Source organism: Monodelphis domestica, chromosome 1 (assembly GCF_027887165.1).
Source record: "Monodelphis domestica isolate mMonDom1 chromosome 1, mMonDom1.pri, whole genome shotgun sequence".
Taxonomy (NCBI): Eukaryota; Metazoa; Chordata; class Mammalia; order Didelphimorphia; family Didelphidae; genus Monodelphis; species Monodelphis domestica.
In genome coordinates, this window is record NC_077227.1 from 21,140,835 (window position 1) to 21,158,138 (window position 17,304).

Sequence of the window (17,304 nt, forward strand, 5' to 3'; positions counted from 1 at the left end):
TCTCCCATAGAGGAAACTTCCTCTCCCAACGCACATGGGTGTCTTTTCTGGAACTTGGAATTTGAGAGAGTTGATTTGGGCATGCAAAGGTGAAATCACTTGCCGGGAGTCACATGGCCAGGCTGTGACTTGGTTCCTTGCCCCGACGTCCACTCTCTATCCCCTAGCCCCATCCACACTAATCTTTGGGTTTTGTCTACTATTCCAGCACTCAGTATAGATTATGGAACCCAATACTGCTCTACGCTAAAGTCTTGATGTCGGAGCTCATAAATGAAAAGAAGTTGGGTGGATCACCTTAAAAAAAAAAGGAATATAATGCTTTAGAAGACTGGTTGCCTTATACAATGCCAGGCTCATGATGGTAGTACATACTGAGACTGGCTAAAACTCCATGGAATCCCACCCCAGCTTTCTAATGTTGTGTCATGGGGCTGGATGATAAACCTGCATTGGGGAAAAACTGTGCTTGCTTCTTCTCAGCTTCCTTCACTTGTCTCCTCCCTCCCCCTCCTCGTGACATTTTCCTTCTCTCCCTCCCCTTCACCCACACACCCAATCACTAGTTAGTCATTTGAGTCAGAGAGAAGGGAATCTTTGACAGGGAAAGAAAAAAAAAAACTCTACAAATTCTTGGCATATTCCACACTTTCTTCCACAGAAAGGCTGCCAGGAATTTAGGCTCGCCATCATTTATCTTCCTATCCCTATTGAAACCTTGACGATAAAAGCATGCTGTGAAATTCAGTTCTTTTTGGTCATCGTCACCTACAATATGCTTGGGGAAAAGATAAACAAAAACATCAGATGGGCTTCAGCCTCCGAATCCCTCCCATTATGTTATTCAATAGTTGTATAAAATACTGGCAGTCAGGGGCAGTGAGGTGGCTAAGCAAATAGGGAGTCAGACCTAGAAGTGGGAAAAGTTGTGTCCAAATCTGGCCTTCGACACTTCCTAGTTGTGTGACCCTGGGCAAGTCACTTAACTCCAATTGCCTAGCCCTTACCATTCTCTTGCCTTGGAATATTGATTTAGTATCGACTCCATGACAGAAGATAAGGGTTTTAAAAAATTATGGCAGACAATGAAGCTTAAGATTTTCTGAATGGAGGCAGAAGACAAGGATATCTTGGGGCCCATAACTGAGAGAAAATTTTGAAACTAGGATCTGGGTAGACTTCATCAAGTCCCTGCACCCTAGTAGGGTCTCAGAGCATCAGTTTTCTCATCTGTCCAATGAGGAAAATAGTCTCTGTGCTATCTATCTCACAGGGCCATTGTGAGAAAAGTACATTGGAAATTTTAAGAAACTATAGAAATTTAAGTTATGATCATCATGAAAGAAGACCTGAGTCTCCAGCAAATATAGATCCCAGGACAGCTGTAACTGGCTATGGACACATGGTTCCATGTTTCTGTTGCCATGACTGATGGAGACTGAGTTTCATGGAAAGGAAGTAAAGATTGCCAAAAGCCAGTATGACTTTTGAAAGATCAAGTCATCCCAGTCTAAATTCATTCATGTCCCCCACTTTTTTGGGGGGAGAAGAATTAAAAATGTTCTCTCTTTCTGTCTCTGTCTCTGTCTCTGTCTCTGTCTCTGTCTCTGTCTCTGTCTCTCTCTCTCTCTCTCTCCTTCCCTCTCTTTCTCCTTCTTCCTCTTCTTCCCTCCTTCCCTTCCAACTTAGAATCAATACTGTGTATTGTATTCAAGGCAGAAGAGTGCTAAGGGCTAGCCTCTTAGCTGAGCCCAGGGATTTATTCTTAATCCTGTACTGTTTAACAGCTAGTGGCTTAGTCTAAGATATAAATGACTTCCTTATCAAATTTTCAGTGACATAATTTTGGGAAGAATATCTAAATCCTAGGATAATAAACTCAGGATAAAAGTGATCTCCATAGGCTAAGACATTAGGCAAAAATTGAACAAGCTGAAATTCATTAGAGATAAATATAAAATCTTACACTTGGGTTCAAACAATCAATTTCACAAATACAAGATGGAGACTCCATGGCTAGATAGCAGTTCATTTGAAAAATATTTTAGGACTTCAGTGGACTGTCAGTTCTATGTGAGCCAGTAGTGTATCATGGCAGCCAAAGAGGGACATAGAGTCTAGAAATAAGGATATGATAATCTAGCTGTGCTCTTCCAGATTGCTCCAAATGGTCACTGATGCTTCATAAACACATTCATAAGCTAGCGTCTATTCAGAGGAAGATAACCAGAATGGTGGAGGACCTTGAGTCCAAGTCATATGAGGATAGTTTTAAATCAGTTGGAATGCTTAGCTTGGAGAGGAAGGCATGAGACCATCTTCAAGTATTCCAAGGGTTGTCATACAGATGAAGGATTAGACTTACTGGAAGCAAGAGGTAGAATTTGCCAGGGGGCATATTTTAGCTTGACAGAATAAAAAACTTCCTAATAGTTGGAGGAGCTTTCCAAAGTGGATTGGGCCATCTTGGGAGGCAGGGGATCTTCCACTTGCTAGAGGTCTACTGGCTGAGGATGTGGAATAAAGGATTATTCCTTTATTCAACTGGAGTAGAAACCTTGGTGATCCTTGTGTAAGCAGATCTCTTTCATTCTGCAGAGAATTGACATCTCTATCTCAACCTGGCAGATTCTCTATTTTATTTTAAAGGCAAAAGTGCATGATCCACCATCATGGTCCTAAAAACAGGAAACACATCTGGATGGGGGAGCTAGATAGTAGTCAGCAAAGCATCACTGCAGAAGCATGCTAGTGCCCCTCCCTAGCAGATTACTCCCCTTTTACTCTGCATATACAGTTGCTGGTAGGTTGTTTCCCTCATTAGAAAGTAAGCTCCTGGGAGGCAGGGATGGTTCGGAACTTTGTCTTAATTCTCAACTGTAATGGGGTATTTAAAACAACCCTTAGGACATGCTTAACAAATGTTTGTTGACTGACTCTTTCCTTTCTAGAATTAGTCTCCAAAGGCTTCAAAAGATCTTCACAGCCTTTCCTTTCCTTCCACCCTCCATATGATGACACCTGGCAAGGGTCACAGCATCCTGTTGCCCATGCTGGCTTGGCTTCAGTCATGTGTCCCTTCCCTTTTCATTCTACAGTCTCTCTCCCATTTCCTATGCTGCTTTCTTCACCCCCTTCCTCCCTTGTCATCAAGGTCATCAATTCCCTTAATAAAATTTCCAGATTATTGATGGACATGGAAGGCTGAAGTTTTCTTTTCCCATTATCCAAGGTGGGTTTCTTTTCCCAATATCATGACACAGTTTTTCTGAGAGAATTCCCTCCTTGGTTCTGATGTGCTTCCTCTCAGACAGATACTACATCAGAGATGCTCCCATCATGGTCTGTTCTCTCAGGTTTATTTCATTCCATCTGTCTGTCTATCCATCCATCCATCCATCTATCCATTCATCCATCCATCCATCCATCCATCCATCCATCCATCCACCCATCCATCCACCCATCCATTCATCCATCCATCCATCCATCTATCCATCCATCCATCCATCCATCCATCCATCCATCCATCCATCTATCCATCCATCCATCCATCCATCCATCCATCCATCCATCCATCCATCTATCCATCCATCTATTCATCCATTTTATGTACTTAGAGTCTTTGTGCACTTAAGCACTGGGAAAAACAAGCCTGCTTGAGGTCGCCATGTTTGTTTGTTGCATTTCCTTTTTTTAACTTTTGCCTTTTGTCTTAGAATCAATACTCTATTCCAAGGTAGAAAGGAGTAGTAAGGGCTAGGCAATGGGGGTTAAGTGACTTGTCCAGGGTTACACAGCTAGGAAGTATCTTAAGTCATATTTGAACCCAGGATCTCCTATCTCTAGGCCTGGCTTTCAATCCAAAGAGCCACCTAGCTACTTCTTTGATGGCTGCATTTCAACAGATGACCTTGGTCCCAATTGTGCACACTGTGCCTGCATTCATGCCTTGTTCTTGCAAATCTTCCTCTTACCCACAAAATGGGATTTTTGCTCCATGTGGTCCTACAGTGGTATGAGGGACACTCAGCATCTCGTGTTCATCTTTTGTATCTTTTGACACCCTTCAGTGAACATTGAATGCTCATCTTTAAGATACTGCCTCCATGATGCTGTCCCTTTCCATGGGTGACCACCTTCCATGTAAGTGATATAAAGGGAATCCAGGGAAGCTTCTGGCCCTGCAACTTCATCCATGAGCAGCCTGGGGACCAGCTCTTAAAGCCAGCTGAGTTTGGAGAGGCCCATCCCCAACCTGGTCTCAGGGGAATGAGTTCCTTTCAGCTTTCAGACCTTCTGCTGACCTTGTGATCTATGGAGTCCATGGAGGTACAACTGATGGAATCACAGATCACTGATATAGGGGCACAGGAGGTCATCCATGGGTCTTGGGTAGCAACTGAGGCCTCTTACAACTCTTAGATTTTGTGGCTCCTCACTATTCCAACCCTGAACTTCTCTGGGAAACATCCTCTAAGGGGGCTCTGTGGGAGGAGTCCTGCATTTGGAGGCTGAGGAGCTGCTCAAATCCAAGCTCGGCCACTTTTCCCAGTGTGACCTGGGGCTCGATTACCTTATTTATAAACTGAGGTTAATCTAGAAGACCTTTGAGGTCCCCTCGAGCCTTAGAGCCTTGAGCCTAAATACAGGAGCATTATCATGACCTAAGGAGAATCCAACCCAGAACACACTGTTTAATCTCAATAACATCTCACATTTATAGAGGACTTAAAAGCTTACAAAATATTCTCTGTCCTTCAACAATGCCATGAGGCAGGCAATGAAGGTCTTATTTTCCCCATTTTACAGATAAGGAAACTGTGGCTTGGGTAAGTCTGGGAACCACCCTAAGTATTAAGGCTGAGGTTTGTACTCATACCTGCTATCTCAAGCCCAGTGATTTTTTTAATATAATTTTTTATTAGGGACTCATAGAATATCCCCAAAGATATATTCCACTAAGCCCAGGGATCTTCCCATGGGAAAAGGGTTCTGCTGCTTGGGTCTTCCCATGCTGCCCCCCATTCATTCTCAAAGGGCTATGCCAATACAGATATGAATTTGAAATTCTGCCCTTACCCTGGTTTTGGCATCAATCTTGGCTCCCCGATCAAGCAGCAATTTCACCATGTTGGCATTTCCTCGTTTTGAGGCCACGTGTAAGGGCGTGATGTCATTCTGTAGAAACAGAAAAAGCACAGACACGTTTTCCCTTTAGTTCAACAAGGGGATGTGCTTAGCATCAACATCTATCTCAGACATTGTTTTTCCTAGAAAGAGATGCTGAGTAGATTCGATGATGGAAATCCTGACATTTCCTTGGGAAGGAAGTCTGTCTCTTTCAAGGATGGATGGATGGGTGGATGGATGGATGGATAGATGGCTGAGTGTGTGAGTGGGGAAAAAGCACTAATAGATCATTACTTTGTTGTTGGTGAGTCATTTCAGTTGTCCCTGACTCTCTGTGACCCCATTTGGGGTTTTCTTGGCAAAGATATTGGAGCGCTTTGTCATTCCTTTTCCAACTTATTTTATAGATGAGAAAACTGAGGCAAATAAGGTCAAGTGACTTGCCCAGGGTCACATAGCCAATAAGTTACTGAAGCCAATTTTGAATTCAGATCTTCCTGACTCCAGACTTAGTGCTCTAGCAGGTACTTTGATAAGATGTTGACATGTTTTAGTGATTTCATCTGGAACGATTTCCTGGTCTAAAACATCTGAAAGTCACCATTTTACCCCATAAAATTTTAAACTTCATTTTGGCTAATGACTTGTTTTTTAGGTCACCCCAAACTGTATTAAGGAGAACTCATTTTTAATCCTTTAAAAAAAACTCTTACCTTCCATATTAGAATCAATAGGAAGTATCAGTCTCAAGGCAGAAGAGTGTTATGGCTAGGAAAATGGGTTTAAATGACTTGCCCAAGGTCATACAGTTAGAAAGTGTTTGAGGCCAGATTTTTTTTAAAAATTAAAACCCTTACCTTCTGTCTTGGAGTCAATACCGTGTATTGGCTTCAAGGCAGAAGAGTGGTAAGGGCTAGGCAATGGGGATCAAGTGACTTACCCAGGGTCACACAGCTGACCAGATTTGAACCTAGGACCTCCCATCTCTAGGCCTGGCTCTCAATCCACTGAGCTACCCAGCTGCCCCCATTGAGGCCAGATTTGAACCCAGGATCTGCCCATGTTTAAGCCTGGCATTTTATTTACTGAGTCACCCAGCTGCCCCACATCCTTTAACAACAGCACTTCCCAAATCCTACTCTGGTCAGGGCAGATAAATGCCACATTGAGGGAGTGAGTATTGTAAACAGAATATTCAGGATCTCCAGTGACTCTCATTCTCAGATACTTTCAAGGCCATTCCTCAGGGATGTGATAGCTTGACCACCACCAGAAGAGCAGAAGAATTTATTCTTTCCCCTGTTCATGCCAAGGAATAATGATTTTATGAGCATACTCAGAAATACAATAAATTTCTCCTTGGTTTCCAGATAGAATATCAGAACAATTAATTTCCTCTCCTCAGATAGGATATTGTATCTTATCAGAGGATCATAGAAAGAGATTTATAGCTGGAAGAGAGTGTCCAGTCCTACTCTCTCATTTTAAAAATAAGGAAACTGAGGTTCAACATCTCACCCAAAGTCAAACAGGTCAGGATTCTAACTCAGATCCCTTGGCTTTAAACCAGAGATAGCCACAGAGATAAAATATGGAGGCAGAGTATCTATCCCAATAACTATATGTATCACAAAAGAGCTGATAAAATGGTTTAATTTTGAGTTTGCCATTTCGGTGTCTTCTGGTGCTCAGGGAGACAGCTGGCACAATGAAACCGACTCCCTGATCACTCAAGAGCTAAACATTCCAGAGAGAATCTGTCTCCCGGGGGGCAGGCATCTGGGCATCCCAAGGGCACGATGGCTGGGCTGTGGAGGGAGCCAACGACCTGCTCTGCCAGTGTCCCTCAGCAGCTCGGTGGTGGGTAGGGAGCCCGGTTACCCTAACGGGACAGACCAGCCTCCGTGGAGGAGCGCTGATGGGAACTTGAGTGGGAGTGTGTCCTTGGGAAGTGACTAAATCTGTGGGCCCAAACCGGGCTCCCAGGCTATTTGGATGGGGAGCTGTTGTTCCTTTGCCTAGTTCGGCATGATTTAGTTATCTTTATCACCGAGGCTGATTTCAGAGAGGATTTGCCAAAGCTCCCATCTAGTACTTTTCCACATCAATACCTGCCTCGTGTGAGCGAGGACTTGTCTCACCTGGGTGTGTGCAGTGACACAGAGGGGATTCGCTTTCAAACTCATACAAGCAGCCACGTATAATGATTCGCTGTGATCTCCGAAGGCTTTCATGGTATTCTATTTAGTGTGGCAAAGGGAAGGAAATGTTGCCTTTTGAGTTGAGTTTTGGATCCTTGAGCTTGGTTCTGTGACCTTGGTTGGACAGAGCACGTTTAGCTACCTGGGCCTCAGTCTCCTCATCTGGAAAAGGAATAGGAGGTGGGCGACAGCTAGGTGGACACTTCCTAGGTGTGTGACCCTGGGCAAGTCACCTAACTCCCATTGCCTAGCCCTTGGAAGTCCTATTTAGTATTGATGCTAACATAGAAGGTAAAGGTTTAAAAACATGGATGGGAGGTGTGAAAGAAGACTCCTTCTCTGACTCCGAGGTCCCTACCTGCTCTGTTATATAATTTGAGGGTCCTTGATTTTTTTTTAATTCAAAGATATTTTTCCCAATTACATGTAATCACAGTTTTCCACATGTTTCCCGACATTGTCGATCCAAATCCTCTCCCTTCCTCCTTTTCCTCTCCCCTCTCGGAGATGGTCAGCAATTTGATATGGATTATGCATGTATTTTCCTACAAAATGTACTTCCATATTGGTCATTGCTGTAAAAGGTACTCATATAAAACCCAAATCCTCAAATAAAATTTAAATTAACTAATGTGAGAAATAGTAAGCTTCGATCTGCATCTGACAGTCCCTTCTCTGGTAGTAGATGGGATCCTGGGATTTCCTCTAATAGGATGGTCAATTTCTATGCGAGGAGCGGGGCTTGTTTGTTTCTTTTTGTATGTGGCGTCTTCACACGTTACCTGCCATAGAATAAGGAAATGCCGACTGAACTCAAATGATTCTTGTTGGAGGGTGAGTTAGGCTGGAGCATCTCTAAGGTTTTCTCCAGTTTTTCATCTTTGATCTCATGATCCAATGAACCTTCTGAGCTAAAATCCTGATCTACCACCCTACAAATTGCTGTGAGCTGTCTTGTCTAAAGCCAGTGAATGTCAGCGTTGGGGCTTGAACCCAGTCTTTTGATTCCAGGTCTAGAGGTTGGGGCTAGAGATGACCCAGTGGAAAAAGAGATGAGACTTGAACCCAGATCTTTTGATTCCAGGTCTAGTGGTTGGGGCTAGTTGACCCAGTGGAAAAAGAGATGAGACTTGAACTCAAGTCATTTGATTCCAGGTCTAGTGGTTGGGGCTAGTTGACCCAGTGGAAAAAGAGATGAGACTTGAACCCAGATCTTTTGATTCCAGGTCTAGTGGTTGGGGCTAGTTGACCCAGTGGAAAAAGAGATGAGACTTGAACTCAAGTCATTTGATTCCAGGTCTAGTGGTTGGGCTAGTTGACCCAGTGGAAAAAGAGATGAGACTTGAACCCAGATCTTTTGATTCCAGGTCTAGTGGTTGGGGCTAGTTGACCCAGTGGAAAAAGAGATGAGACTTGAACTCAAGTCATTTGATTCCAGGTCTAGTGGTTGGAGCTAGTTAAACCAGTGGAAAAAGAGCTGAGACTTGAACCCAAGCCTTTTGATTCCAGGTCTAGTAGTTGGGGCTAGTTCACTCAGATGAAAGAGTGCTGGGACTTGAAGTTAAGAAGACCTGAGTTCAAATACTGTATGAGATACTCACTAGCTTCGTGACCCTGAGCAATCCACATAACCTGTCTGAGCCTTAGTTCCCTCACTTGTAAAAAAAAAATAAGAGATTTCGTGGTCTTAAAGGAAATGGGGCCCCTGGGCTTTAGAGTGACTTGTCCCAGATCACAAAGATAGGGATAATGAGATGTAGGATTTGAATTTGGGTCCTCTTTCTCTATCTTCTTCCATGGTGACATGCTACTTTTCCAGAAGGTAAATACAAAACACATACCAAATAAATACAAAATGATTTCATGGAGGGAGTGCAACAAGAACAAATAACTGTGGGGATCACCAAAGGCTTGCCATAGGATAAAATCTAGGGATTCTACAGCAGAAAGCAAGCAAGGGAGGGAGCTCCCCTTTAAAACACTGTCCTAGGATCATTGACCCAATGTGGGAAGAGACTGCAGAGGTCCTCTAGTTCAATCTCCTCATTGTGTGGTTTCAAGAAACTGAGGCAGAGAAGGGAGAACAAAATGGCCTCGTCCAAGGTCACAGAGGTAGGAAGAGGCACTGATGGGATTTCCAGCTCTGGGTCTACTGACTAAACCAGTGATAATGACCATTCAAAGAGAGATTTTTAAAATAGCAGGACTATGACTTTATTGGCACTGGGAAAGCTGGGTTAGGAACTTCTCCCAGTGCAGTGTGACTGGGGCCACTAAGAGGCTAAGGGACTTGTTGCAGGGTCTTGCAGCCAACGTGAACTGAACCCGCCATCTTGACACACAAGTAAATTCTCTGCCTGCCACAGGTACCAAGACTGAGCACTTATATTTAGGTCAAATAAGATGTCAGCTTGGCAGGTGGCATTGACGCACTCATCCAGGGTTCCTTGCATGCTATGGTACTGGAGGTGGGAAGAGACCCAAGGTGTTAGATATGGTGGAAGTGTCATGGCATGGGCAGGCCCCTTTGAACTACATAACTGGGGGCTAAGTTCACCTTGGTGAGATCAGAGATTCTTTTCTGGAATTCTAATGCCTCAATTAAACAATCTACAATTGCTACCCATCATGTTGGTGTTCTATGATCATCTATTTACTAGCTTCAGTGACTGATGTCATCATTCTATCCATATTATTTCTAGTATTTTTTTCAGTTTTTTTCATTCTCCCCCCCCCCTTTTGCATCCTTTAGACTTAGCATAGGTTAAGTGCTTAATAAATAGAGGCTCGTTGTTTGATATTTGCCAGGAAAATCTAAGCTCCTCGAGCAGATGGACTATTTTTGCCTTTTTAAAAAAATCTTTCTGGCGCTTACACCAATGGCTGTTATGTAGGAAATACCTAGTCAACGTCTTTTGATGATTTGATTAGAAGCTACTTGTATGGGGGCTTTATCTCCCTTCTCTACACTAACAATTACTGTTTCTCTCCTGGTGTTTCTAGCACCTCACACAATTCCAGGCACACAATCCCTAGTTAAGAAATACTTGTTGGTGGGGGCAGCTGGGTAGCTCAGTGGATTGAGAACCAGGCCTAGAGATGGGAGGTCCTAGGTTCAAATCTGGCTTCAGCCACTTCCTAGCTGTGTGACCCTGGGCAAGTCACTTGACCCCCATTGCCTAGCCCTTACCACTCTTCTGCCTTGGAGCCAATACACAGTATTGACTCCAAGACAGAAGGTAAGGGTTTAAAAAAAAAAAGAAATACTTGTTGGTGAAACGATTGAGTCTAGAAGCCACAAAGATGGAAATGATGGTATCTTACATTCTTCCTATAATAAACCACACCATTCCCTATTCTACTAACACGTTCCCTTCTGTTTAATGTAATTCTTTGACTTTTCCCCTTGGAAAATGAATGGGGCAGCCTACTTCTTCGTTCAAAAAAGTGCCCGGAATCATCCAGATGGATCTTTTCATCTGGGCCATGGTTAGGACTGCAGTTCACATGAATGTGCCCCTAAATGGTTAATTCAAATGTGAAAAGCTGAAGGGGATCCTGGGATCTCCCCCCCCCCCCCCATACCAGCTAGAGCACTGCTTGCTCTTAACTCATCACTTACCACCTCCAAGGTCCATTCAAATGGCCAAATCATCTAAGTATAACCCAGTGAAATTGCTTGTTAGTTCTGGGAGTGGGGAGGGATATAGCAAGAATCATGTAACCAAAGAAAAAATAAAATAAAATAAATCAAATCAAATCAATAAAAAAAGATCAAATATTAGGTCAAAGATAGGACTTTTAATCATTGCACAAGGCTGATCCAAAAAGACAAAAATCTCCCCAAGTTCTCTATTTTCTGGCACTTGGACCAAGTAAGTAAAGACTGAAATAGAAAAGGGAATTCACAAGTTGAGTGACATCCAAAGCATCCATAGGAATAGACGCTTCAGGAAAGGTTATTCATTATCTAGCCAATCACTTAGAGATACGACTTTTAAAGAATGGCTTTAGCAATCTCAGAAATGGTGGGTTTTCATCTTGTGTAAAACTGGAATGTCTTGAGTTTTCAACACTCTGAGAAGCCCCATGATGTCCAAAGGGGAAAAAAAGATTCTGGCAGAAAGATTAGACATGAAAATGTCGGCCCCGAAAACCATTCACTTTTCGGTCTTCTGGAGTCTTACAATTTATTAGGAGCCACCTGCACCCCCAAGAACTTTTGTTTATGTTGTTTCTATCAATATTTACCATATTAAAATTAAAATGCTTTAGTATTATTATAAAAATAAATTTTGACCTCATGGACCTCCTAAATGGATGTTGGGGGTTCTTGACCACACTTGGAGGATCAGAACATCTCGAAGGTCAGGACCAGTTCTGAACTTGTTTTTAATTGTGCTTCAGTCATTTTTCAGTCATGTCTGGCTCTTTGTGGAGTTTTTTTGACAAAGATACTGAAGTGGCTTGCATTTTCTTCTCAATCTCATTTTACAGATGAGGAAACTGAAACCAATAGGGTTAAGTGACTTGCCCAGGGTCATACAACCAGATTTGAACTCAGGTTCTCATGACTTCTCTGTACTTCTCAAAAACTCTCTAATCTTAGGGCCAACGTCTTTAGGGCATCTCCATTTACTTTGTTATCCTATCCTAAACTGCTGTTCCATTTGGAATCTTGGCATATGAAAGGTAAAGGTCACAGGAATTTTCTGAGCTCAATATAGATGCTGGCTCGCCATCCTGAGGGACCGAGGGGCACCTTATTTTTTTAACTCTTATCTTCCATCTTAGAAGGCATATTAAGCATTGGTTCCCAGGCAGAAGAGTGGTAAGAACTAGGCAATGCTGGCTGAGTAACTTGCCCAGGGTCACACAGCTAGGAAGTATCTGAGACCATATTTGAGTCTAGGCTTTCTTGTCTGTAGTTCTGGCTCTCTATCTACTGAGCCTCCCAGCTGCCCTCCAAGACTACTTTTAAGGCTAATCTACTTTATTAACATTTTTCTCCTCTATTATTTTAAAATTTTTCCAATATAGTTTATTTTAGTTCTAAATTCTCTCTTTCCCCCACCCATTGAGAACAAAAAAACAGAATCCATTACAAATATAATTAGCCACACAAAACACATTTCTGAATTAGCCCTTTGGAGCTAGTTTACTAGTTGGTCACAGGAAAACCCCTTTATTCCCTCTCTTTGGTACTGAAAAATGGGGGAGGGAAATTAACTTCTCTCTAAAGTCTGTCCCATTGATAAGCTTCCAAGGGTCTACAGAGCCCCTGCTGCTACTGCTGACACCATATACTCTGCCTCAGAAGCCCTGTGGCCACGCTTGGCACAGGGCTGGGCACATAGCAGATGCTAAGTACGTGCTTGCTGAGTGACTTCATCTCCTACTAACACACAGCAAGGACAGCTGCTCTGGGATGTGACCAGCAGACACACTTAGAAGCCTTGGATGGACAAGCCCAAGCCTGCCCTAAATGGGCACAAGACTGAGCTTTGGTCAATTTCTAAAGACAGATTCTCAGAGCTGGGGAATCAGTCCATAAACTTTGAAGCTAGAAATCTATGGCCGCCATCTTGAAAAGCAAGGAAAGGAGAATCTGGTGATATTTGCAAGGGCGGGAAGACCTAGATGCTTCCTATCTTAAAACCCTACATCTGGGTCTAAAGGTGGTTTTTCCAAGGGGCATGGAAAAATAAAGAGGTGGTCTTGGATCCAGGGCAATCTCTGACTCATGCTGGCCATGGGACTTTGGGCAAGTCACCTATCTTCTCAATGTTCTTGCCAAATTTAGGACAAGAAGTTGCAGAAAAGGTGTCAGCCTGCATTGGTAGAGATAATATCCTAATGCAGGAGGAGTTCCCTGTGCCAGTGAAGTCACAGGTAATGCCCCTCTCCACCCCCAGAAAACTTAGGATGGATAAGGCTCCCCCATATATCCTTTCTCTCCAGATTCCCCCTTGTGAGCAGGGAGCTTCTGACAGTTGGAGGGCTCAGGCTTGGCATTCTGTGGTTGGCTACTGGTCAGATTTTTTTCTTTTTAACAGGCAGGTAATTGGGCAATACAGAGCTTAATGCCAACAATGCTGATGCCCTAGGGCTCACCACATCTATCTGTCTATCTGTCTGTCTATCTATCTATCTATCTATCTATCTATCTATCTATCTATCTATCTATCTATTTATCTATCTATCTATCTATCTATCTATCTATCTATCTATCTATCTATCTATCCTTCCCTGGCTTCCATTGCATAGAGACCCTGAGTCTGTTAAAATAAAAGCTTTTCAATTTTTAAAATTGCTTGTTCTCACTAAGGTTCTAAAAGTCGTAAAAAGGATTAAAAACCTGAGTTAGAATCTTGGTTTAGACATTCACTAGTCATAGAATCCTGAGCAAGTCACTTAACCTTCACTGGTCTCAGTTTTCTCTTCTGGAAAATGGGTATATAAAAAAAACCCTGCTTCACAGGGATGCAGTGAGGATCAAATAAGCTAATATAGGAAAAGTATTTCTACCATTGTCATTATTACTACCTATAAGATTGCCTCAGCTTCCTCATCTGGTAAATGGGGAATAACAACAGCTACCTCACAAGCTTTTTGTGAGGATAAAATAAAATATAATATCTGGTGGTAAGTGGGTCAATGCTTAACAACTGTCTGGGGGAAAAGGAATGCCCATATACTTATATAATATTATACTATCCTAATATTAATCTGTGTTATTAATACTTTCTTCAGTCTAGAAAATCAAGAAAACAGTAAATCAAGCACTGATCTGTCCCCTTTTGCTGATTTCTGAGGAGTAAATTCTACCAAGGAAAACTAAACAATCCCTTCCCCAAGCAGGCTAAAGCTGGCTCCAGCATATGGGTCTCTGATTTATTTTTTAGCATTTATTGAAAATTTTAAGGTTCTAAAGTTGTTTTACATTTTCTATCTCAGGGGTCCTGAAGAGATGGAACTGACTAAAAACAACAACAGAAAACAACCAACTGAACTGATTGGAAGGGATCTTTTATGTGATCTAGTCATTGGGTCCAGCCAAAATTCCTTCCATGGCTTCCCAGGCAAATTATAGGTCCAGGGAGGAATCCCAAGCCAAGGAATAAAAACATTCTGGACCCTTAAGGGAGTTAGGTGGCTCACTGGGTAGAGCACTGGCCTGGTGTTGGAAAGATTAGAGTTCAAATCTAAACTCAGGCATTTATAGCTGTGTGACCCTGGAGAAGTCATTTCTGGTAGGGCTCAGCCCTCTTCCAAAACCACTTCAAAAAACCAACACCCTGCTTTCTTCCTGAGTCCTTGTCTGGATTTAGAGGAGTCAGTCTATCAATCAATCTCCATTTAGTAAAACCATATGATGGGCCATGCACTGTGTTAGGTCCTAGGAACATCTATATCCCCAGTGATTGGCATATGAAAAATTTTACTCATCTAAGTAGATATCCATCTATCTATCTATTATCTATCTACTGATCCAACCATTTCCATCTATCCATATCCATACATCCATTCATATCTCTCTCTGAATCCAACCATGTATCTATTCATCTATCCACTCACCCATTTCTCTCTCTCTCTATCTGTCCATCTGTCTGTCCATCTATCTATCTATCTATCTATCTATCTATCTATCTATCTATCTACCTATCTATCTATCTATCTATCTATCTATCTATCTATCTATCTATCTATCCATCTGTCCATCTATCTACCTATCTGTCTGTCCATCTATCTATCTATCTATCTATCTATCTATCTATCTATCTATCTATCTATCTATCCAATCATTTCCAGATTAAGTCAGTCTTGCTCTAAGGAGCTTATATTCCATTGTGGGAGATAACATGAACACAGCCATACCAAATAAATACAAGGTCATTGGTGTGAAGGAAGATGGGGCAGGAGGAGAGACACTTTGCTGGGGACTCCTCTACTAGACTAGGATTTCCTTGAGGGCAAGGAGAAGTCTTTTGCTTTCTTTGTATCCCCAGCTTCAATAAAGGGCCTGGAAAACAGTAGGTGCTCAATAAATTCTCTTTGCTGAGTGAGTGACCCAAGCAGCTGAGGGAATCCCTTAAGTGGCACCCAGCACTGGAGCACAACTTGGTCCGTTCACCTCCCCAAACTCCACTTAAAAGGCAGATGGGAGATGCCACAGGGTCCAACACTGGGCCTGGACCCAAGCATGGAATTCAAATTTAACCTCAGACACTTACTAGCTATGTGACTCATCTCTTAATCTGTTTGCCTCAGTTTCCGTCTCCATAAAATGGGAATAATAAAAGCACTAACCTCCTTGGGTTATTGTGAGGAACAAATGGAATAAGAATAGTAAAGTGCTTAGCACACTAAATGCCTGGCACACAGTAAGCATTTAATGTTTATTCCCTTTTCCCACTCTCAAGTGCCTCTCCCAGCAGATATATGCTCTCCTGGTTAAGGCAACAATGACTTCATCCTTCCTTCATATTCACTAAAGCACCATGGGATGCTCTGAAGCTTAAAGGGACCCTAGAATTTATCAGCTCAACCCACTCCTTGAAAAAATGACCAAAAGGAGACCCAACTGGAGGAAGGGAAGATGGCAGCTGAGTTGGGATTAACCCCAGGAGCCCTGGAGAGCTGATTCCATTAGAAGGACAGAGCCTTAGAACAGAGTGGCACAAATGATGCTCTGTGCCCAGGAAGATGCCAAGATACACAGGGAGGGGTGGGTCTGGGCACTGAGCTATGCCAGGTCCCTAGCCCAGCTTTGTCTTATTTGTGCAAATGAACTACCTGCCACTGAGAAATACTTCCTCTTTGAAAATGGAAGGCTTAAACAAATCAGCACCCCAACATTAATAAAACATTATTTCACAGAATTTCAAAATAGGATTTATTCAGGTCAACCAAAGGTATGGCTTCCACTGCAATGATTACAGAGCCACCCAGAAGTGAGCAGAGAAAAGAGAGAAAACCAGAGACGTGGATTTCTTTTGTTGGGGGGGAGGGTGTGAATGGGGGCTGGTGTGATTCATCGTCTCCAATAAAATTACATTAGTGCTTCCGGGGAGAGGAATCCCTCCTGATCTGCTCCCTTCCTGCAGATGGGGGGGGGGGAGCTGTATAAAGGGAATTCAATGAAACCCTTTCCATAGGGCAACATTAAGCTCCTGACTTTAATCATGAAAGAAATATCCCTGGTTCCTAAACTATATTCTTGAGTAGTTGCTTAATCTAGAACAGTGGTTCTCCAAGTGTAATCTGGAGAGTTCTGTGGGTCCCCGAGACTGACCTAGGGGGTCTAATCAAATAGTCAAAACTATTTTCCTAATGATAAATACCAAGATGTTTTAATATCTAATATAGTAAATATTGCTACAAGCAATAAAAAAAATAAACAAAAACCCTTGAAGGAGGGGAGTCTTTAATCATTTTTACTTTTACTAAAAAAAAAAATACCAAAAACTTCTCACCTTCCATCTCAGAATCAATCCTGTGTTCCAAGGCAGAAGAGTGGGAAGGGCTAGCCAGTGGGGAAGGGGTAAGTGACTTGCCCAGGATCACACAGCTAGGAAGTGTCTGAGGTCACATTTGAACTCAGCCCCTCTAGTCTCTAGGTTTGGTTCCCAATCCACTGAGTCACCTAGTTGCCCCCTGGGCACAATGTTTCATGAAGGAAGCCCTTAGCCAGTCAAACATGAATCTACTGATTTTAACTAATAAAGGAACTTTGCAAAAAAACCAACCAAACAATAACCATAGTTTTCATTTATATGGTATTTTAAGTTTACAAAGTTCTTTACATATGTTAACTCCTTTGATACTCAGAAATCTGAGAGGTTTCCCCATTTTATAGATGAGAAAATTGAGGCTGAAAGAGGGTGACTTGCCCAAGGTCATACAACAAGTGTTTGAGGCAGGATTTGCCTTAGCTATTCATGATTTCAAAGTCTATTCTCTCTCCAGTGCA

At 42.5% G+C, this 17,304-nt stretch overlaps 1 protein-coding gene across 11 annotated transcripts in view; it reads right to left on the reverse strand.

The window, feature by feature from the left end:
* The window catches only part of ANK3 (ankyrin 3), a 754,092-nt gene that overhangs the window by 208,867 nt on the left and 527,921 nt on the right, over positions 1-17,304 (reverse strand). For all 11 annotated transcript variants that reach the window (XM_056795799.1, XM_056795855.1, XM_056795804.1 and 8 more), the window contains one exon: positions 5,080-5,178. In XM_056795799.1, the coding sequence (XP_056651777.1) occupies positions 5,080-5,178 (99 nt within the window). The remainder of the gene's footprint in view (positions 1-5,079; positions 5,179-17,304) is intronic.